The 23,569-nt window shown below is 48.1% G+C and overlaps 1 protein-coding gene and 1 long non-coding RNA gene across 7 annotated transcripts in view; one reads left to right on the top strand and one right to left on the bottom strand.

Annotated features, from left to right (window-relative positions):
* FLT3 (fms related receptor tyrosine kinase 3) overlaps window positions 1-23,569 on the bottom strand; it is a 238,801-nt gene that overhangs the window by 177,083 nt on the left and 38,149 nt on the right. The window contains exon 1 of one of the 4 annotated variants that reach the window (XM_063951724.1): window positions 784-1,069. The exons of 1 other annotated variant lie outside the window; for it this stretch is intronic. In XM_063951724.1, the coding sequence (XP_063807794.1) occupies window positions 784-1,045 (262 nt within the window). In that variant the 5' untranslated portion in view covers window positions 1,046-1,069. Of the gene's footprint in view, window positions 1-783; window positions 1,070-23,569 lie in introns of those variants that run through there. 2 more of the 4 variants (XM_063951720.1, XM_063951721.1) reach the window with 2 other exon arrangements.
* LOC135003326 (uncharacterized) lies at window positions 91-16,191 on the top strand. Of its 3 annotated transcripts, none has more exons than XR_010204357.1 (3): window positions 91-333; window positions 3,570-3,655; window positions 15,755-16,191. It is a non-coding gene; the product is annotated as an uncharacterized LOC135003326 (long non-coding RNA). The 3 variants fall into 3 exon arrangements; XR_010204360.1 differs by lacking the exon at window positions 91-333 and adding an exon at window positions 345-754; XR_010204365.1 differs by lacking the exon at window positions 91-333 and adding an exon at window positions 1,224-1,531.

The raw sequence follows: 23,569 nt of genomic DNA on the forward strand, positions 1-23,569 counted from the left end.
ACGCTCACAGTCACAGTGATGTGGATTTGAGAGGAGGGGTGGGGAGGGGCCTAACTTCTCTCTTCAGGCTAGGCCACTGTCTACTAGTTAAGGCCGGCAGCGGCGTACTACAATCAGTCAGCCGGACTCATTATGGTTGATGAATGCGCTGACTGTGGGCGCAGTGTGAGGACAACGCATCTCCTCTCTCTCCTCTCACACCACAGCGACGAGCAGAGCGGCATGCGCTGGGCAGGCGGAGCTGGCACCCGGCAGCTGTCACACTACAATCACTGCGCAGACAGTCTGCCGGGACATACAATAATGCTTTCAACTGGTCTGTCAGCGGCACGGGTACGGGCCCGAGGGGGTGGGGTGGGGGGTGGCATCATCCCTATCAATCGGCGGCGACATGCTCTTTTTATGTCCCGCGCTGTGAAGTTTCCGTCGGTGGGGAGCGAGCAGCCTGGGATCAGCGGGAAGATGGAGCTGAGAGACTCCGAGTGAGCCAGGGGCAAACGCAGGATTTTTAAAGGCGGCGTTTCCATATGATGAAGTGTTCTCTCACAGCCACTGTGACACCCCCCGTGTTCTGTCTCTGTCACTGTGTCATTCCCACCCACCCCTGTTCTGTCCCAGTCACTGTGTCACCTCCACGCCCCCTCCCCCCCCGCACCTATCTTCTTTCCAAGTCGCTGTGTCAAATTCCCCCACATTCTCTTCCAGCCACTGTGCCCCCCTCCCCTGGAATCCCTGCAGCCAGTTCAATGTACAGGTACAGTAGCTTCACAGTAGACCTGTCACCTGAGTGTAGCAGCTGTAGCTCCATCTGTTTCTTTGGGATGCTATGGTCTTCTACCGCCGGGCTCCTGCTCCTACCGCCAGGCTTCCGGTGATGTGCAGGTTCCAGTGCCTCACCCCGCCCCCGCCATGCGGCTCCAGTCAGTCTCAGGCACCATGCAGTAGCAATGTCCTGCAGTGCAAACTGATCTCTTCCTGTCACATCCCCGTGACGCAAATTTCTTCTGGGCCTCCCGCTCCACCCACACACTAACATGCGCGGCATCTCCCCTGGCGGAACTCCGGTTCACGGGAGGGGGACAGACTATGGTGCGGCTGCCGCAATGGGCGAAGGGAACGGACAGTTACGCGGCGATGGATCGGTATGCAGGGGGGTTTCTGGGTACTCAGGGGCAGATTTATTAAGCCTGGTGAAGTGATAAAGTGGAAGGTGATAAAGCACCAGCCAGTCAGCTCCTGTCATTTTTCAAACCCAGCCGGTGACATGGTAGTTAGGAGGTGATTGGCTGGTATTTTATCACCGTGCAATTTATCACTTCACAAGGCTTAGTAAATCTGCCCCTCAGAACCCCCCGGCCCCCCTGCATGCGCCGCTGTGAGCAGCGGATCTCCGCGGGTTACCACGGGAGCGATTTACGGGCCCCTTGGGACCCGTCGGGCCATAGACAACCGCTTAGGTTGCTTAGCGGTAAATCCGCCTCCGACTGGGATAATGGCATCAGTGCTATTTTCACTGAGCGCCAGTGGAAAGGTAAGTATAGTTTATACACCCCTAAAAAGAACCTATAACCACGTATTCTGTTCATCGGAGATCATCAGGAGTTTAAATGCTAAGAAATGGAAGTGAGTTTGCAGAAAGATTTCTCACACAGCTGATGCTCTGTAGCCGAGATCATGCAACTGGGAGTTAATCAGAATCATTGCATCTCTCCTTATTTGTTCTATGAAGTGTAAAATGCATATCAGACCAGAATATAGTACATACGCAATTAGCTATCCATAAGGGATTTATCCATGGTACTACTGCAGAGAGAAGTGGCCCCTGGATTTGGCCCAAGGCAGATCATTGGTGACTGACCAGGGCAGTTTCAGTGGAGTTAAATGGGTGAAAGCCAGATTGGAGAGGATCAAAGATGGAGTTTGCAGAGAGGTAGCTGGTGAAACGGTTGTAGACAAGCCACTCAAGCAGTTTGGAAGCGGGAGAAGAGAAATATGGCTAGCGGGTGAGGATGGGCTTTTTTGAGAATAGTTGAGACAAGAGCAACTTTGAATGGCAAGGAAAAGATGCCAGTGGACAGAGATAAGTTGAAGAGGTGAGCAAGGTGAGAGCAGGCAGACGTGAAACATACCTCCCAACATGACTCTCTCCAGGAGGGACACAATGCTCTGCTCATGGACTTTTCTCTTAATTTGTGATTGCTGGCACCTGTGTTGAACAGGTTAATGGATAAGAAAGGTGTTTTTAACACAGGTGAGGGCAATCATAAATTAAGAGAAAAGTCCAGGAGCAGAGCATTCTGTCCCTCCTGGAGAGGGTCATGTTGGGAGGTATGGTGGAAGAGGCGAGAAGGGAGGTGGTCCAGGGGGCAGGTGGAGGGATAGAGAGGACAAGATAAGGGAGATGTGCAAGGGATCGATATGGATGGCAAAGCAAGCATGGATGCAGGATGGAACGCAGTGAAGAATTCATAGAACTGAACCTGTATGGGGTCTCTAACTGTCGGGAACCCGCTATGAGTCTTCTGACTGTTGGGATCCAGAATGCCGGGATTATGACCCCATTCCCCTGTACGTTCTGTCCTACATACTTATGGTGCACTGTGCTTACACTGATATATATAGACAACAAGTGCTACAGACATTTATCGCACCTGTGACTGCATAGTTGTCTATGCACCGTATCAATACCTGGGTGCCGATGCAGGTCAGAATGACGTGGCACACAGTTTTGTAAAAAAAGGTTTGCAAAGCAAATATCACAAAGTGCATTAAATGAGAAGCATGAAGTGAATTCCTGAGTGATCGCATTTTATCCTAGAGAATTAATAATCAATATTGGTTTAAACTACAGAATGACTGCCAGCTCTCTTGTGTAGCCAGTCAATGTGCTTGAAATTTACCTTGACATGAAAATCAATAAAGCAGCTCTCACTCATTGTTAGATTTGGCTAGATAGTAAATGAATAAACAGTCTCTGATTGCACGGCTGTTTGGAACATGTTGATGCTCTATATGAAAAAGTATAATAATGGGAATAACAGTGGGATTGATACAATGATGCATCTGGAACAATATCTGAATCATTTTATGTTCTCCTATCCTCTCTAGCACAGAAATGCTAAAAAGTGTACTCCACGTGCGGCCCTCCAGCTGCTGTGGAACTATACCCTTGGTCTACGCCATATTCAGTATGCAGTCTATTACAGTAATACAAATATTTGTCCCTTTGTATTCCAGGATTTAGGGGGTGACATGTAGCAAGCAGTGAAAAGAGTGGAAAAGTGGAGAATTTGCCCATAACAACCAATCAACTTTGAGATAGCATTAATCAAGTACAGGACATTCTATAAAATAAGTAGGAGCTGATTGGTTTCTATGGGTAACTTCTTCATTGGTCCACTTCTCCCCTCTTTTCACTGTTTGATACATCAACCCATTAATTAGCTCTTGAAGAAAATACCTGGCATTGAGTGCTATTACTCTAATTCCTGTCTACTGTTGTTGACACATCTATGTTAATTATAAATCTTTAAATGCAAATATTGAGAAGAATTGGGTTCTCTTTGCAGAATAATCTATGCGGGTTGCGTCTGGAATACAGACCGTCAGAATGCCGGCAGCAGGATACCAACAGTGAAAATACCGGCAATCTTTGGTGAGTATTCTAGAGCTAATCCCAAACCTAATCCTAACCCACCCCTTCCACAGACTAACCCTGTCTCCAGGGGCGTATCTACCCATTGGCCAGGATGGCACTCACCAGGGGCGCCAGCCGAGCAGGGGCCGCTGCCCGACGGTGCCACCCTCTGCCAATGAGTGGAATCCCTTAAGCCGTTGTGTCTGGCAATACCTGCTGTGCCGAACTGCCTGTGCATTGCCTGGGATGGAGGACGGAGGATCGCTCAGCAAACAGGAGCTGGCACCGGTGTCCGGCACCGCAATGCACTACAGGGAAGAAACTGAAAATAAACTACAATTCCCAGCAACCCTTGCTGTAGGGAGCTCCCAGCGGCAAAGGCTGCTGGGAGCTGTAGTTTATTTTTAGTTTCTTCATGTAGTTTGGTGCAGTGCCGGACATTGGCACCAGCTCCTGTTTGCTGAGCGATCCTCCGCCCTCTATCCCAGGCAGCTCGGCACAGCAGGTATTGCCAGACACTACGGCTATCTGCTGTGATGCTGTGGGGTGGGAACTAGGGCTATGTGCTGTGTGGGGAGGCTATGTACAGTATGTGCTGGGAGTGGGGGAGACTACTACTATGTGCTAAGGGTGGACTACAGCTATGTGCTGGGAGGGGGATGGGACTATGGCTATGTGCTTGGGGAGGTGAGGGGCTATGTGCAGGGAGGGGGACTATGGCTATCTATGCTGGCAGGGAACTATTGTTATGTGAGGAGGTTGGGGACTACTGTATGACTGTGTTGGGACAGGTGGAGACTACGGCTATGTGCTGGGGGTACTACGGCTATTGCTTGGGGAGGTGGGGGCTATGGCTATTTACTGGGAGGGGACTATGGCTATGTGTTGGGAGGGGGATGGGGACTATGACTGTATGACTGTGGGGGCATATCTAGTACCATGAGGGCATATCTGGCACTATGAGGGCATATCTAGCACAGTGGGGGCATGTGTATATGGCAATGTGGTGGCATATCTGGCAATGTGGGGGCATAACTGGCACTGTAGCGGCATATCTATCTGGCACTGTGGGGGCATATCTAACACCGTGGGGGCATATGTGTATCTGGCACTGTGGGGGCATATGTGTATCTGGCAGTGGCGGATCTAGACTTAACTTTTAGGGGGGGGGGCGGTTTAAGAATTATGACTCCTCCCCCTAATCATAGCCCCTCCCACTTAGTAATGCCCTTCCCGTTCGCTTCTAAAATTTCCTATTGTTGCCATTACTAATAAAATGTTGCCAGTTAGTGGAGAGAACCCTGCGCACTGGTGATACAGACTGCCAAATCGCCATTCCTTCCATCAGGGGTGGTAGAGGATAAGACAGTAGGGCAATTTAAACATGCATGGGATAGACACAAGGATATTCTTACAAAGAAATTCAACATTGAAGCACACTGTATGAGCTGAAATTCACATTATAGCACACTGTATGAGCCAACGTTATAGCACACTGTATGAGCCAAAATTCACTTTATAGCACACTGTATGAGCCAACGTTATAGCACACTGTATGAGCCAAAATTCACTTTATACAACACTGTATGAGCCAAAATTCATTTTATAGCACACTGTATGAGCCAAAATTCACTTTATAGCACACTGTATGAGCCAACGTTATAGCACACTGTATGAGCCAATGTTATAGCACACTGTATGAGCCGAAGTGCACATTATAGCACACTGTATGAGCCAAAATTCACTTTATAGCACACTGTATGAGCCAAAATTCACTTTATAGCATACTGTATGAGCCAAAATTCACTTTATAGCACACTGTATGAGCCAACGTTATAGCACACTGTATGAGCCAATGTTATAGCACACTGTATGAGCCGAAGTGCACATTATAGCACACTGTATGAGCCAAAATTCACTTTATAGCACACTGTATGAGCCAAAATTCACTTTATAGCACACTGTATGAGCCAAAATTCACTTTATAGCACACTGTATGAGCCAACGTTATAGCACACTGTATGAGCCAACGTTATAGCACACTGTATGAGCCAACGTTATAGCACACTGTATGAGCCAACGTTATAGCACACTGTATGAGCCAATGTTATAGCACTGTATGAGCCAAAATTCACTTTATAGCACACTGTATGAGCCAATGTTATAGCACACTGTATGAGCCAAAATTCACTTTATAGCACACTGTATGAGCCAATGTTATAGCACACTGTATGAGCCGAAGTGCACATTATAGCACACTGTATGAGCCAAAATTCACTTTATAGCACACTGTATGAGCCAATGTTATAGCACACTGTATGAGCCAATGTTATAGCACACTGTATGAGCCAAAGTGCACATTATAGCACGCTGAATGAGGCAACAGAATGCAGGGACATAATGCCGGGAGAAGAGAGGAGGGGGGAGAAATGGGACACACACACACACACCTAATCATTGATGGAGGCCGGGTCCCGCCGCGATATTGGGAACGGATGCCGAGCGGTGCAGCGAGGCGGAGGACGAAGACAGAGAGAGAGCGTCCTCCTGACGCGCGTACAGGAAGGAGGGGGCGTGCTCAGATCAGAGGTCACTGTACGCGCGTCAGGACGCTCCTCTCTCTCCTCGTCCGCCGCCGCGCTGCACCGCTCTCCAACCCGTTCCCAATACCGCAGCGGGACCCGGCCTCCATCCCGCTGCCGGTATATGTAGGGGGGGCGTTCGCCCTGATTGCCCCCCGCTAAATCCGCCACTGGTATCTGGCACTGTGGGGGCATATGTGTATCTGGCACTGTGGGGGCATATGTGTGTATCTGGCACTGTGGGGGCATGTGTATCTGGCACTGTGGGGGCATATGTGTATCTGGCACTATTGGGGGTATATGTGTATCACGCTCCCATTTTCATAGGCCACGCCCCATGTGGCATGTGGCAACACCCATTTTTTCCTTCGCCGCGCGCACACAGTACCACTAAGGATTTTTTTTTACTTGCACCACTGGGTAGTGTGCTGCACTGCACTTCTTTGCACTACTATTTGATTATACTACCTGGTCTTGGGTGGCATTGCCTCCTCAGCCAGGCCAGGCACTGCTGATGTCTCTTCAGTGTTATAAGAATTACTGTGTGGGCATAATGTGTAAAGGGAACTGCTACTGTGTGGGCATGATGTGTATAAGGGTTACTACTGTGTAGCGTAATTTGAATTGGGGGAACTATTGTATGGTCATGCCCCTTTCCCACAAGATCATGTCCCTTTTTTGCACATGCACCTTCCCTATTTCAAATATGGGGGCGCCAATCCCTTACTTTGCCAGGGGCGCCTACACCCCTAGATACACCCCTGCCTGTCTCATCCGGCCATCTAACCCCAACCTCCCTCTAAACCTCCTGCAGCTTAACCGTGACCATCCTATCCCACAGACTAACCCTAACTATCCCCTCTGGCTGCCTAACCCTAAGTTCCCCCTAACCCTCTTGTAGCCTAACCCTAACCATCCCCTCCCACGTACTAACCCGGTCTCCTCCAGCTGCCTAACCCTAAACTCCCTCTAACCCTCCTGCAGACTAACCCTAACTGTACTCTTTGGTAGACTAACACCACCCCACCCCCCTTCCCCACAGCCTAAACCTCCCCTTCTGCAGCCTAACCCTAACCAGCCCCTCCCGCAGACTAACCCTCCCACCCACAGCCTGACCCTAACCCCCACCTTCGTCAAATTAACCCTAACCTCCCTAACAGTCAAACCCTAACCCTTCCCTCCCATAGCCTAGCCCAGCGGTGGCCAACCAGTGGCTCCTAAGCCACATGCAGCTTTCTCTTTCTTCAAATGTGGCTCCTAAAACACAAAGTCACATGACCACAACAGATTCGGTAACCACTGCACTCCAGAAAGACAGGCAGCAGCACTACTGGGACTTAGAACTGAGGGAGCCAGATACTAGAGATGAGACACCCACCAGCAAGTTGGGGGAAGCTGAAGTGACACATGGGGGATCTGGCTGGAGTGACACAGTAGGATGCTGGCTGAAGTGACAGGAGGGTAGTGGCTGGAGTGACACAGCAGGGTGCTGGTTGGAGTGACATATGGGGGATCTGGCTGGAGTGACACAGCAGGGTGCTGGCTGAAGTGACAGAGGGTGGTGGCTGGAGTGACACAGCAGGGTGCTGGCTGAAGTGATAGAGGGTGGTGGCTGGAGTGACACAGCAGGGTGCTGGCTAGAGTGACACAGCAGGGTGCTGGCTGAAGTGACAGAGAGTGGTGGCTGGAGTGACACAGCAGGGTGCTGGCTGAAGTGACAAAGGGTGGTGGCTGGAGTGACACAGCAGGGTGCTGGCTGGAGTGACACAGCAGGGTGCTGGCTGGAGTGACACAGCAGGGTGCTGGCTGGAGTGACAGAGAGTGGTGTCTGGAGTGACACAGCAGGGTGCTGGCTGAAGTGACAGAGGGTGGTGGCTGGAGTGACACAGCAGGGTGCTGGTTGAAGTGACAGAGGGTGCTGGCTGGAGTGACACAGCAGGGTGCTGGCTGAAGTGACAGAGTGGTGGCTGGAGTGACACAGCAGGGTGCTAGCTGGAGTGACATATGGGGGAGCTGGCTGGAGTGACACAACAGGGTGCTGGCTGAAGTGACAGGAGGGTGCTGGTTGGAGTGACAAGAGGGTGCTGGCTGACGTGACATATGGGGGAGCTGAAGTGTATTTATGTGAATCCGGCTTTTTCAATTTATTTTATGTGAATCTGGCTTTTACAATTATTTTATGTGGAAGCGGCTTTTTCAATGTATTTTAAGTTGGATCTGGCTTTTTCAGTGTATTTTATACCAGGGACGTGACCTAGCAGGCGCAAGGCCACACCCCATTTTTGCATGCGCGCCTTCGGCTCAATGTTGGCTCTTTGACGTACCGAACAAATTTTTGGGACTCTTTGTCTCTGACTGGCCACCCCTGCGCCTAGCCCTAACCCCCCCTACCCACCAGCCTAACAATAACCCTAACCCTCGTACTTAACGCTTCAAACAGACTGCATTTTCACTAGTCGGGAATCGGGATATCACCATCGATATTCTGACGGATTGTGACCAACCGGGACACAGACTGCATCTCATCTTTGCTCACGTTACTTAAATATACAAGAAAAAAAGCTAACTATGGGGGTGATTCAGACCTGATCGCACAGCTATGATCATCCACACTGACATGCGGGGGTACGCCCAGCACAGGGCTAGTCCGCCCCGGCCCCAGCGCACAAGTATAAAAGCATCGCACAGCGGCAATGCTTTTGTACTTGAAGAGTAACTCCCTACCAGCACAGCTCCTGCGTGCTGGCAGGGAGTTACTTGTCGTTGTGATGGTTGCAGCGGCTGCATGTGACGTCACGCAGTAGCTGCGGCCCGCCCCCCGCACGGTCCGGCCACGCCTACGTTGGCCGGACCACACCCAAAAAACGGCAGCCAAACGCTGCTGTGCCGCCCCCTCCCGCCCAGTGTATGCCTCTGCCTCTCAATCAGGCAGAGGCGATCGCTGGGCTATGACAGGCGCCGGTGCTGGGGCACTGTGGCGCCGGCGCATGTGCACTTCTGACCTGATCACTGCACAGTGATGAACGGCAGCTTGCGATCAGGTCAGAATGACCCCCTATATAAAGTGTGTATTTCAAAGTGCAGCTGTCTTTCCCATAGTTTACTGCATTTAAAACACTAATATAATATTAATTTGGGTATTAGAGCTTCTGGGCAGTATTAAATTCTTTTCACCCCCTTCCGCACACGTTCTGTTTCTACTGACAGATGTGGTTTAATCAGGTCAGCTCGCTACCCTCGGGGTAGAAAGGGCACCTAACCCTTTGTGCAGTTAAACCAGAGCCGGCTCTAGGCATAGGCAAACTAGGGCAATGCCTACGGCAGTGGTTTCCAAACTTTTTTGAATCACGGCGCCCTAGAATATCAGAATTTTTTTCACGGCACCCCTAGGACAAAAATTTCTTATTGAGAAATTTAGAAAGAAATATTACATGAAGTAGATCGCGTTTATATGTCATCCTTAGGGTCAGTTGTGTGGTGAGGGACAAAATTTGCTTCTGTTTGGCCACATATTTTATGACTGGCAGCCACCAGCACTGGTTTTGCCTATTATATTGACGATCAATAATTTGAATTGGTCCTGGACCACCAACCCAGGGCACCCCTGCAAGTGTCCCGAGGCACCCCAGGGAGCCACGGCACACAATTTGGGAACCTCTGGCCTAGGGCATTTCGAATGCCTAGAGGCACAAGCAGCTTCTGCTGATTAAAATGATATGCAGCATGCCTATATTCTGTGTGTGACTGCGACTGTATCCACATATGAAATGCTACGTTACAGTGTATTCCTGGAAATCACTGTAACGTAGCATTTTGTATGCAGATACAGCCACAGATTATAGGCATGCTAATTATCATTTTAATCAGCAGAAGGTAGTCCTAGTCACATAGCAATGACAATAAGACGCATTTAAGGCAAAAAAAGGCACCCAACGTTAGCAGAGCTGGACGGGAGCTGCATGGCATATTGAGGCAAGATGTATCTGAATCTATGCAGAGAGAGAGGTCACAGTGTCAGTGGCCGTGTGAGTGCTGTGTGTGGGTAGGTTCATTGTGCAATAGTGTTCGGCATATGTGTAAGGGACATTATGGGTGTCATATGTATAAATGCAATAAAAATGTGCGACATATACTGTATGTAAGGGGCATTATGTGCGTCATTATGTGTATAAGGGCATTAATTAAGGTTGGCATAATTTGTAAGGTGCTTCAAATTTATAAGGATATTAATAATGTGTGTCATATGTGTAAGGGCAGGGCCGCAAGTGGGGAGGGCTAAGGGGGCAGGTGCCCTGGGTGCAGGATTAGAGGGGGTGTTGAGGTGTTACAGAGGAACAGGTTTTTTTTTACCAGCAGTGCTGTGCAGCTCCTGCGGCAGTGTCTCTGACCCACTTGTCTGCCCACAGCTGGCTCCGAGGCTGTGCGGGTGAGCTCCAGTACCTGGTATCTCTCCTATGCCGGCTACTGTCTTAAACTTTCTTCTTTGCCGTGCAGTGCTGCGACTAGCATGCGGTGCACCATGCAAGCTACAGGAGCAAGCTGTTGGTGCTGGTTTTAAGCAGGCTATGATCCCGGCTGCCTGCCCAGCCCCAACCGATAATAAGCTGCCACCTACACACCATTGAGAGGACACGCTGTAGTGAAGTGATGTAGTTCAGCATGTAGGGGATGTAGTATAGTGATGTAGTGCAGTGGATAGGGGACTGTAGTGTAGTGATATAGTGCAATGTAGAGGGACACACGGGGGCATGAAGTGGGACACGCTGCTGGGAGGGGCATGTGACACATAAGGCATTTGGGGCACATAGGGGAATACTGTCCAATAGTTCCCACTTTTTTTTTTTGGGGGGGGGGGGGAGAGGCAAATTACCGCCTTGCCCCAGGTGACGGAAATCCTAGTTTCGGCCATGGTAAGGGGCATTACTGTGTGGTGTTATGTATATAAAGGCATTACTAATGTGTGGCATTATGTGTATAGCGTGCTCTACTGTGTGGCGTAATTTATCTAAAGGGCACTACAGTATGGTCTAATGTGAATAAAGAACAATATGGCTTGGTGTAATGTGAATAAGGATCAATTCAGTGTGATGTAATGTGAATAAGGAGCACTACTTTATTAGTAATGTATATAAGGTAAAGTGGTACTACTGTGTGATGTAACGTGAATTATGGACACTATTGCATGATATAATGTGAATAAAGTTGCACTACTGTGCGGTGTAATTTGAATTGGGGGTACTATTGTGTGGCCATTCCCCTTCCCAAAAGAACACGCTCCTTTTTGGGCTGCGCGACAAATGTGCGCACTGTTCCTATTTAAAATATAGGGGGTAAGAGCACAAAAACGAGGACTGCTATTTCTGAGTGGTGATGGTGCTAGGAAAGTAGGAAAGGGGTGCAGAGTCAGAGGCGGAACTAGCAGCGGTGCTAGGGGGCACCAGCTAAACTCTTGCCTAGGGCATCATATTAATTAGGGCAGGCTCTGAGCTAAACCTAATTACTATGGGCGCGATATGCGCGATAACGGGATCGCTTTAGAAAGGAGATTGGGCGTGATATATCATTTGAATACCGCCCTCTGTGTGTTAAGCAGAAATTAACTTGTTTGCATATTCCATAACACTCCCATTAGTTGTATTTCATTGTCAGGAGGAAAAAGATCTAACTAGTCTCCTAAGTATATACAGTGTTACTGTCTGTAGGGGAGGAAGTGGTAATTAAAAAACATGACATATCTGGATGTAATTACTAATTGCTAGTATAATACATTCTGTGTCAGAATTTTGTTTAATTTTATTGTATGTTGTACTGAGAGAATGTTATTTTGTAGCACCAGCTTCACACAACAGCAGGTTTATACTTGTGTAAGGAAACCAGGATATTTTTCTTATTAGGAATATGCAGTAGCTTCTTGGCATATACATCATAAATCAGGTGCAACCATGACTTCTGGCATACTTCCCTTCTTGAGCTATTTTAGAGAGGCCCCTTTAACAGTCACTGCTCCCAGCCACCCTCCAGCAGTTCATCTTTCCTGTGCAGAAGATGCTTGTTGCTTCCTGTGGAGCAGGAGAGGGCACAGCGGGCCACAGGCACAAAGAGTGATGCAGAGGCACAGAAAGCTGCAGCCTGATTCACAATGCTGTTTGTGCAGCTCACAAATTCCAGTAATCTTAAAATAGAAATTACTAGTGATGTGCACCGGAAATTTTTCGGGTTTTGTGTTTTGGTTTTGGATTCGGTTCCGCGGCCGTTTTTTGGATTCGGACGCGTTTTGGCAAAACCTCCCTGAAAATTTTTTGTCGGATTCGGGTGTGTTTTGGATTCGGGTTTTTTTTTACAAAAACCCCTCAAAAACAGCTTAAATCATAGAATTTGGGGGTCATTTTGATCCCATAGTATTATTAACCTCAATAACCATAATTTCCACTTATTTTCAGTCTATTCTGAACACCTCACACCTCACAATATTATTTTTAGTCCTAAAATTTGCACCGAGGTCGCTGGATGGCTAAGCTAAGCGACACAAGTGGGCGACACAAACACCTGGCCCATCTAGGAGTGGCACTGCAGTGTCAGACAGGATGGCACTTCAAAAAAATAGTCCCCAAACAGCACATGATGCAAAGAATAAAAGAGGTGCACCAAGGTCGCTGGATGGCTAAGCTAACAAGTGGCCGACACAAACACCTGGCCCATCTAGGAGTGGCACTGCAGTGTCAGGCAGGATGGCACTTCAAAAAAATAGTCCCCAAACAGCACATGATGCAAAGAAAAAAAGAGGCGCAATGAGGTAGCTGTGTGACTAAGCTAAGCGACCCAAGTGGCCGACACAAACACCTGGCCCATCTAGCAGTGGCACTGCAGTGTCAGACAGGATGGCACTTCAAAAAAATAGTCCCCAAACAGCACATGATGCAAAGAAAAAAAGAGGTGCACCAAGGTCGCTGGATGGCTAAGCGACACAAGTGGCCGACACAAACACCTGGCCCATCTAGGAGTGGCACTGCAGTGTCAGGCAGGATGGCACTTCAAAAAAATAGTCCCCAAACAGCACATGATGCAAAGAAAAAAAGAGGCGCAATGAGGTAGCTGTGTGACTAAGCTAAGCGACCCAAGTGGCCGACACAAACACCTGGCCCATCTAGGAGTGGCACTGCAGTTTTCTAGCGAGAGGATGAGTGCTTCCATCCTCATGTGAAGCTGAACCACTAGCCATGAACATAGGCCAGGGCCTCAGCCGTTCCTTGCCACTCCGTTTCGTAAATGGCATATTGGCAAGTTTATGCTTCTCCTCAGACGCTTTTAATTTTGATTTTTGGGTCATTTTACTGAACTTTTGTGTTTTGGATTTTACATGCTCTCTACTATGACATTGGGCATCTGCCTTGGCAGACGACCTTGATGGCATTTCATCGTCTCGGCCATGACTAGTGGTAGCAGCTTCAGCACGAGGTGGAAGTGGATCTTGATCTTTCCCTATTTTACCCTCCACATTTTTGTTCTCCATTTTTTAATGTGTGGAATTATATGCCAGTATCAATAGCAATGGCCTACTACTATATATACTGCGCACAACTGAAATGCACCACAGGTATGGATGGATAGTATACTTGACGACACAGAGGTAGGTAGAGCAGTGGCCTACTGTACCGTAATGCTATATATTATATACTGGTGGTCAGCAAACTGTGCAAAACTTAAATGCACCACAGGTATGGATGGATAGTATACTTGACGACACAGAGGTAGGTAGAGCAGTGGCCTACTGTACCGTACTGCTATATATTATATACTGGTGGCCAGCAAACTGTGCAAAACTGAAATGCACCACAGGTATGGATGGATAGTATACTTGACGACACAGACGTAGGTAGAGCAGTGGCCTTCTGTACCGTACTCCTATATATTATATACTGGTGGTCAGCAAAATTATGCACTGTACTCCTACTATATACGACAATGCAGCACAGATATGGAGCGTTTTTCAGGCAGAGAACGTATAATACTGGTGGTCACTGGTCAGCAAAACTCTGCACTGTACTCCTCCTATATAATATACTGGTGGTCCCCAGTACCCACAATAAAGCAGTGTGAGCACAGATATATGCAGCACACTGAGCACAGATATGGAGCGTTTTTCAGGCAGACAACATATAATACTGGTGGTCACTGGTCAGCAAAACTCTGCACTGTACTCCTCCTATAATACTGCTGGTCCCCAGAATAAAGATATGCAGCCCCCTGAAACAAAGTGAGAGGACGCCAGCCACGTCCTCTCACTATCATTTCCAATGCACGAGTGAAAAATGGCAGCGACGCGCGGCTCCTTATATAGAATCCGAATCTCGCGAGAATCCGACAGCGGGATGATGACGTTCGGGCGCGCTCGGGTTAACCGAGCCATACGGGAGAATCCGAGTATGCCTCGGACCCGTGTAAAATGGGTGAAGTTCGGGGGGCTTCGGTTTCCGAGGAACCGAACCCGCTCATCTCTAGAAATTACAGATGCTTAACATTATTTTCACACTGGTTCGTAACAACGAACAGACGTAAGAAATTAATTTTGTTTCTGCAAGTCAGTATGTGCTAATATGAGAAGCCTTTCCGTTATCTTTTACTCTGCTGAAGGAAAGTAATGTAGCATGTATATGACAATTGCTTCATTGATTCTTTACTTCTTTGATTCAATGATTGGGCTGGAGACGTGTGAATGTCTGCTTGAGGGGGCAGAATATGAATGGTGATCAGCCTATTATACCGAAAAACATGTATATTGCTCCGAAAGGGACTGACCACGTATTGGGGGGGGCCGCATGGAAGAGTGTGTCTAGAGCTTCCATCACACAACCCCAAAACTTAGCTAGAATTGCTTTTCTCTACCCACAACAACACCGACGTACCTCCAAACTCCCCGCATGCCAGGTCAAGTGCACCAACCGCAGGACGACGGGACAGTTCTCTCAAATCAGGACTGTCCCTTAGGAAGAAAGTACAAGATTACAATAGCAAATGATCACATTACCATGACCGACCGTGATACAAATAATCAAAAGGACCAACACCCTGAATAACATAGAACATGTAGAGAAATGATCGCAGCCTTTATTGACTATAATGCAATGTTTGGGGGTGCAAGGTGAAGCTTAGCTATCAGTTCCTGGCCCAGTCCCTCTATCACCTGATTTTTATGCCAAATAATCAATAAAAAGTATCCATATTGTTCAGAATGTGTGAAAACCTTTCAGGTCTCCTGTAAAGCCAGGTCCCAGTATTCACATATCCTCAGGCCATATGATGAGCTAATGCTACCCATGAGACCAAACTAAAACCAATAAACCATAACCCCTAACCCATTCACTTGGGCTGACAATAGATAATAAAATAATGTAAAAAAAAACCCCCACAAAAAAACATTAGTGAACATCATAATGTCCTTTGTATAATAAATATATCATCTTACAGCACAAGGTACTATAATAAGACATAATTAACAAAGAATGTGACATGCCGGCTACCCTTAATTTTGCAACAGGAGGTGATGCAGAAGGCACATGAGACAAATGTTGGAGCAGTGGGAAAAACTATTAAGAGAAAGAACAAAAAGAGAAAAAAAGAAGAAGAGTAAGACTGGAGATGGACCTAGAAAGTCTTGTTGGAGGAGATAAGAGTATAGGGATCATCACCTGAATTTACAGGAGAAGCAGAAGGAGGCCTCAGTTATGAAGCATGCTTATGGACAGATGGTAAACACACATGATCCCATTGTCACAGGAAGATCTTACCAGAACTGTAAAAACGAAAGCGAATCCATGTGGTCGTCTGAGAAACATCCTTGGGTATAAGGAAGTTCTTGAGGAACACCAATCTCTTTGTGCGGAAGCAACAGTCTCAGTCAGTGCAGTATCACTAAGAGAGAACCCCTACTTTTGTGGGTATAAGTAAGTTTTTGAGGAACACTTTTGACCATAAACTTCTAATTCCAGAGGTTATGTTCCCCCTTAGTGGTGCACTGAACTGTATAATTTCAGTAAGGTCAGTGCACTCACTAAGGGGAACATAAGCTCCAGAATTAGGAGTTTATGGTCAAAAGTGTTCCTCAAAAACTTCCTTAGACTTCCTAAGACTATCGGTCCCACACAAAGAGACAGAGTGGAGAGCACTGTAACTTCTCCACAAATTCAATCTGTTTTTAATAAATGCACTATTAGAACTAATACCCTTCTCTTCATGTAGTCATTTTATGTAGTCATAATCATGAGTGGCATTTCCATATCCAGATTTAGACTAACATAGATTATCTCCTATATCATATCTCCACTTTTTTACATTCCTCCCTTCCGTCCTTTCTCCTCTACTCCCTTCCCCAATCCTGTGCCTAGCACTATCTACCATTGGTTCTGACAACTGATTAGGTGAGCGCTGGGCAGCATTTTTACAACATCCAAAGACTTAGCAGAAAAGGCTGAAGGACTGCATTATGTATAGCTTGGATCAGAGAAGGGGGAGGGGATATGTTACTATGTTAGATGTTTTCAGATAAATTAAGGATTCAAAAAGGTATAGAAGGTAACTGCATTACATTCTTGCAAATTTTACTTTTCACAGAGGTGGTGTGTTTTATGGGCATGTTATGGGAAGTGTCCCTGAAGTGGTTGTTAACTCAGGTGCATAATCATTACATTGGAGGCCATACTCTGACAGACAATTTGCCCCTAGCAAGGGGTAGGTGCATGTTTTGATGGCGCAACAATGGTTGCATCTAAATACGCACCAAGCGTTATTTGAGTGACAAAATATGATCAAAGTGGGCGTCTCCGTTCTAGCATAAGCAGACACATGGATGTACACTGGGGAAGGGCTTGTAGCGGTAAATGCATGAAGTTGCAGAAGCAATACACAAAAGATGCACACACAGGCACACGATGCAGTATCTGCCTCAGAATCAGGCTCTGTATATGATTTTCAAGTGCAGAGCCACAGCATACTTGCCTACTCTCCCGGAACAGCCGGGAGGCTCCTGAAAATCGGGTGGCACTCCCGGCCTCCCAGAAGGCGGGCAAGTCTCCTGCATATGCCACAAACCCCTGCAACTCCCCTTTGGCCGCCCACAACAGATGTGAGCAGTCCAAGGGGGACCCGATGACACAATCTGCGCTGAATTGCGCCATCGAATCCCCGCCCCCACTATACAGTGCCTGCTTCCTCTGCACTGTATAGCAGGGGGTGGAGCCATGGTTACGCATTTGTGCTGCAACACCCCCTGAAGAGCCCGCCTTACCACTAGCCATGCCCCCTTTGCGTGGACCAGGCTACCCGTTCCTGGAGGAGGGGGGAGCAAAGTAGGCAAGTATGAGTCACAGAGGAAATACATTGGTAAAGCTTTTGGGATTTCATTAATTAAGCATTAAATTAATTGAAATCAATAACAAACTCAATGATTATGACTGAGCCATTGAAGCAGATAAAGAATTAATACTTAAGCTGGCCATATATTAGAACGACTCACAAACAGTGATGTCGCTAACGATTTCCCTTGAACTCCCCGGCAATTCCTCAGCAGTCCTGGACTCACGATATTGTGCATTTTGACAAACTATCTATAAACGACCTAACAAACGATCTTCACCAAATCGCATATGAGGCTGACAAATCTTGACTGCAGCAGAGTAGATCTGTAGATGCAACAAACGACCCGCGGGACAGCGCATCAGATCATCATTGTTCATGAAAACTGCACTATCTGCACAATTTCAAACGATTTATTGTTCCAATGCATCAAAATCATGCAATCATTTCTAGAATCGTTATAATGTATGGCCAGCTTTAGACTGTGTGTGGACACTAGTGACTGAACTTGAAAACCACTGCATATATGGAGCCCTGTATATTACTTTGGCTAATCATCAACATCACTTCCTACAACCGGTTAAAAACATTCCTAAATTTCCCACCTTATAGGTGAAACTCAGAAAATTAGAATATCGTGCAAAAGTTCATTTATTTCAGTAATTCAACTTAAAAGGTGAAACTAGTATATTATATAGACACATTACATGCACAGTGAGATATTTCAAGCCTTTGTTTTTTATAATTTTGATGATTGTGATTGTGACCCCAAATCCAAAATCTCAGAAAATTAGAATATTACATAAAATCAATAAAAAAGGAGATTTATGGTAAGACTTACCATGGTTTAATCTCTTTCTGCGAGGTACACTGGATTCCACAGGGAATAACATTGGGGTGTAGCGTTGGATCTTGATCTGAGGCACCAACAGGCTAAAAGCTTTGACTGTTCCCAGGATGCACCGCACCGCCTCCTCTATAACCCCGCCTCCGTGCACAGGAGCTCAGTTTTGTTAACCAGTCCAATGCAGTAGCAGGTAAAGAGACGGTAGATGTTAGTCACATAGAACCGCGTTCTTGTGACAGGAGAATGGACCAGCGGCTAATGCCAAACAAACCCAAAGAAGCTAACTGCGTCAGGGTGGGCGCCCTGTGGAATCCAGTGTACCTCGCAGAAAGAGATTTAACCATGGTAAGTCTTACCATAAATCTCCTTTTCTGCAGCGGGGTACACTGGGATTCCACAGGGAATTACATCGGGATGTCCTAAAGCAGTTCCTCATGAGAGAGCACGCACTGTAGCGGACACAAGAACCCGGCGTCCAAAGGAAGCATCCTGGGAGGCGAAAGTATCAAAGGCATAGAACCTGATGAACGTGTTCACTGAGGACCACGTAGCCGCCTTGCACAATTGTTCAGCGGGTGCGCCACGGCGGGCCGCCCAAGAAGGTCCAACAGACCGAGTAGAATGGGACTTGACAGCAGCAGGAGCTGGGAGACCAGCCTGCGCATAAGCTTGTGCAATCACCATTCTAATCCATCTGGCCAAGGTTTGCTTATTTGCAGGCCAGCCACATTTGTGAAAACCAAACAGTATGAAGAGGGAATCTGACCTCCTGATAGAGGCAGTCCTGTCCACATATATACGGAGAGCCCGTACCACATCCAAAGACCGCTCTTTGGAGGACAAACCAGAAGAGATAAAGGCCGGAACCACAATCTCTTGGTTAAGGTGGAAAGATGACACCACCTTAGGCAAATAACCAGGGCGAGTTCGAAGAACTGCCCAATCACGGTGAAATATCAGAAAGGGTGGACGACAGGGCAAGGCGCCTAGGTCCGACACCCTCCTAGCAGAGGCAATAGCCAAGAGAAACAGGACCTTAAGTGTAAGCCATTTTAGGTCCACAGACTAAAGAGGTTCAAATGGATACTCTTGCAGGGCGTTAAGAACAACAGACAGATCCCATGGAGCCACAGGAGGGACATAGGGAGGCTATCCGCAAAACACCCTGAGTGAAGGTATGAACGTCAAGAATAGACGCAATCAATCTTCCTCTGAAACCACACCGACAAGGCAGAAATCTGAACCTTGAGGAAGGCCAAACAAAGGCCTATGTCCAGGCCTTGTTGCAGAAAAGCCAGAAGCCATGAAGTTCTGAACTTATAGACATTGCAGTTCTTAGCAGCACACCTGGTGAATTAAGAGTTCCAGACCATGTAGTAAATCCGAGCCGAAGCTGGTTTACGGGCCTTCAGCATAGTTTGGATGACCACCTCAGAGAATCCTTTGGCCCTCAGGACTGATGCTTCAAAAGCCATGCCGTCAAAGCCAGTCTGGCCAGGTCTGGGTAGACACAGGGGCCCTGAACGAGGAGGTCTGGGCGTTGAGGAAGAAGTAGAGGACATTCCATCAATAGACCCTGCAGGTCTGAGAACCAATGCTGTCTGGGCCATGCTGGAGCGACCAGAAGCAGGACTCCTCCTTCTTGCTTGAACTTCCGCAGTACCCCGGGCAGGAGAAACACCGGAGGTAACACGTACAGCAGCTGAAATTACCATGGAATTGCTAGTGCGTCCACGAACGCTGCTTGTGGATCCCTTGTCCTTGATCCGAAGACCGGAACCTTGTGATTGTGTCGAGATGCCATCAGGTCTACATCTGGTAGGCCCCACTTGTCCACTAGGAGTTGAAAGACCTCCGGATGAAGGCTTTATTCTCTGGCGTGTACGTCCTGACAACTGAGGAAATCTGCTTCCCAGTTGAGGACACCCGGAATGAACACTGCCGATATTGCTGGCAGATGGCGTTCCTCCCAACGAAGAATTCTTGACACTTCCATCATTGCAGTGCGGCTTCGAGTACCGCCTTGATGATTTATGTAAGCCACCGTGGTTGCGTTTTCTGATTGTACTTGAACAGGCCTGTTCCTTATCAGAGGCAGGGCCAGCGTCAATGCATTGAACACGGGCCCTCATTCCGAGTTGATCGCTCGCTAGCTGCTTTTAGCAGCAGTGCAAACGCTAAGCCGCCGCCCTCTGGGAGTGTATCTTAGCTTAGCAGAAGTGCGAACGAAAGGTTAGCAGAACTGCTCGTGAAATTTTTCATGCAGTTTCTGAGCAGCTCCAGACCTACTCCTACCTTGCGATCACTTCAGTCAGTTTAGTTCCTGCTTTGACGTCACAAACACGCCCTGCGTTCGGCCAGCCACTCCCCCGTTTCCCCAGGCATGCCTGCGTTTTCACCTGTCACGCCTGCGTTTTTTAGCACACTCCCGGAAAACGGTCAGTTACCACCCAGAAACACCCACTTCCTGTCAATCACTCACCGATCAGCAAAGCGTCAGAAAAGCGTCGCTCGTCCTTGTGTAAAACGACATAGTTTTTTGTGAAAGTACTTTGCGCGTGCGTACTGCGGCCAATGCGCATGCGCAGAAGTGCCGATTTTTAGCCTGATCGCTGTGCTGCGAACAACGGCAGCTAGCGATCAACTCGGAATGAGGGCCACTGCCCGCAGTTCCAGAATGTTGATGGGGAGGAGAGACTCCTCCATGGTCCAGCTACCCTGAAGAGAATGTTGCTCGAACATCGTGCCCCAGCCACTCAGACTGACATCTGTAGTCAAGAGGACCCAGTGAGGAATCCAGAAGGGATGGCCCCTGCTCAACTGTTGATCCTGGAGCCACCAGGCTAGAGACAGCAGACCTCTGGAGTCAGGAATATCATTTGAGACCTGATCCACTGAGGTAGACCGTCTCACTTGGAGAGGATTAACCATTGGAGGGGACGAGAATGGAATTGAACATACTCCACCATGTCGAAAGTCAACACCATTAGGCCTAGTACTTGCATCGCCGAGTGAAGGGACACTCTTGGGCGAGAGAGGAAGTATCTAATCCTGTCCTGAAGCCTCAGGACCTTCTGCGGAGACAGAAACAGTCTCTAGCTGTGTGTATCCAGTAGAGCCCCCAGGTGCACCATACGCCGCGCAGGGACCAGGGAGGACTTTTTCCAATTGATCAGCCACCTGTGGGCTGTGAGGAATTGCACCGTCAGCTGGAGATGACTCAGGAGGACATCTTGGGATCTTGGGAGCTTGCCAGGATCAGCAGGTCGTCCAGATATGGCAGGAATCTGATTCCCTGTTGACGGAGATGAGCTGTCATCACAGCCATGACCTTGGTGAAAATCCGAGGGGCCGTGGTTAGTCCAAACGGCAGAGCCCTGAATTGATAATGGAGGTTGTCAATAGCAAACCGCAGATATTGCTGACGTGAAATGGCAATAGGTATATGCAGGTAAGCATCCTGTATATCCAGGGATACCATGTAGTCCCCAGGTTCCATGGCCAGTACAATGGAGCACAGTGTTTCCATACGGAACTTGGAAGCTATCACAAATTTGTTCAGTGACTTGAGGTTGAGAATAGGCCGGAAAGACCCATTGGGTTTCGGAACTAGAAACAGGGTTGAGTAGTAGCCCCTTCCTTTTTGAGAGATAGGCACCGGCACCACCACTCCTGTCTACAGGAGGGATTGTACAACCAAGTGTAGATCTTGCGCCTTCAACCGGTCCGATGGGATGACCGTTGTGCAGAACTGGCGAGGGGGGCGTCTCTTGAAGGAGACTGCGTACCCGTGAGAGACAACTTCCTGCACCCACGTGTCTGAAGTGGTCCTTAACCAGACCTGGGTGAACTGCAGAAGTCTGCCTCCCACCCTGGGGTCCCCCAAGGGGAGGCCCATCCCGTCATGCTGCAGGCTTTTCCTGCTTGGAAGCAGGCTGACGGGCAGCCCAGAATTGTTTAGATTTGGGATTACTGGTCTTGGAAGCACAAGGCTGTCTCAAGTACACCTGACCCTTCGATTTACCTGGTCCGAAAGGAACGAAAAGTAGTACTTTTGGCTTTCAGAGCAGAAGGAGTAGTATTAAGAAGGCACGCAGTCTTCGCACAGGCTAAGTCAGTCACGATCTTATTTAGATCTACTCCAAAAAGGATGTCTCCCTTAAAAGGGAGTACTTCCAGAGTCTTCTTGGAATCCAGGTCCACCTTCCAGGACCGCAACCAGAGAATATGGCGAGCCAAAATAGACGTAGTGGCCACTTTGGACACCATGATGCCCGCCTCAGTGGATGCCTCCTGAATATAGTGGGAGGGGGTGGTAATGTGAAACAGACACTGTCTGGCAAAGTGTTATGATGTTTGGAAGCACCTGTATTCTGGAAGCAGTCACCAGGTGGTTGGCGTGACCCAGAGCAGAGGCGCAGAGTCTAACACACCGGGGGGTGTTCACCAGGGAACCCCGCAAGGGGATTTGAGCTTCGCTGCCCCTGATGTGCAGGTCGCGGCCCTCTGCCTGGGTCACCTGGTATCTGCACAGGAGTCCACAAGGTATAAACAGGAGAATTTACCTGGAGAAATGCAGCTGGTAAGGCAGGGGTTAATTGCAGAGTGACTGACACAGCAAGGCTAATGGCAGAGGTTTGATGAGAGCTGAACTGGGACACAGAGGGAAACTTAAACTTGCAGGCTGAAAGTTATGGATAGCAGAGCTGGAATTTGGCAGGATTCACAAGGGTTTGTTTGGAGTCTGAATACAGAATTGCAGGTACTGAATGGAGATGAACATGCAGAAAGGTCTGAGTGATTAGACTGCTGTTTGCAAAACTGGACAGGCGCAGGATTACTGAGGCAAGGTGCAGGACTGGCTGGAATGGTGCACTGATATCTTGAAGCAGGGATTCCAAGGCAGAAGGACACACTGGATATATAATTGTAGTAGATACAGGTCCAAGATGAACTGGGTACAGGACTGGCAGGAATACTGGGACCAGTTACCAGGACACAGGAGACTGGGAACTTGCACAGCGTGCAATGGCGATGTGCTGAGCACACAGGAACAGGCTCTAATACTCTCTGATACTGAACTCTATCACTGGCACAGTAGTATGTGGATACTCCCTAGTTAAAGGGAGACCGACCAATCACATGATAGTCAGG

The sequence above is a fragment of the Pseudophryne corroboree genome, chromosome 2 (assembly GCF_028390025.1).
Source record: "Pseudophryne corroboree isolate aPseCor3 chromosome 2, aPseCor3.hap2, whole genome shotgun sequence".
Taxonomy (NCBI): domain Eukaryota; kingdom Metazoa; phylum Chordata; class Amphibia; order Anura; family Myobatrachidae; genus Pseudophryne; species Pseudophryne corroboree.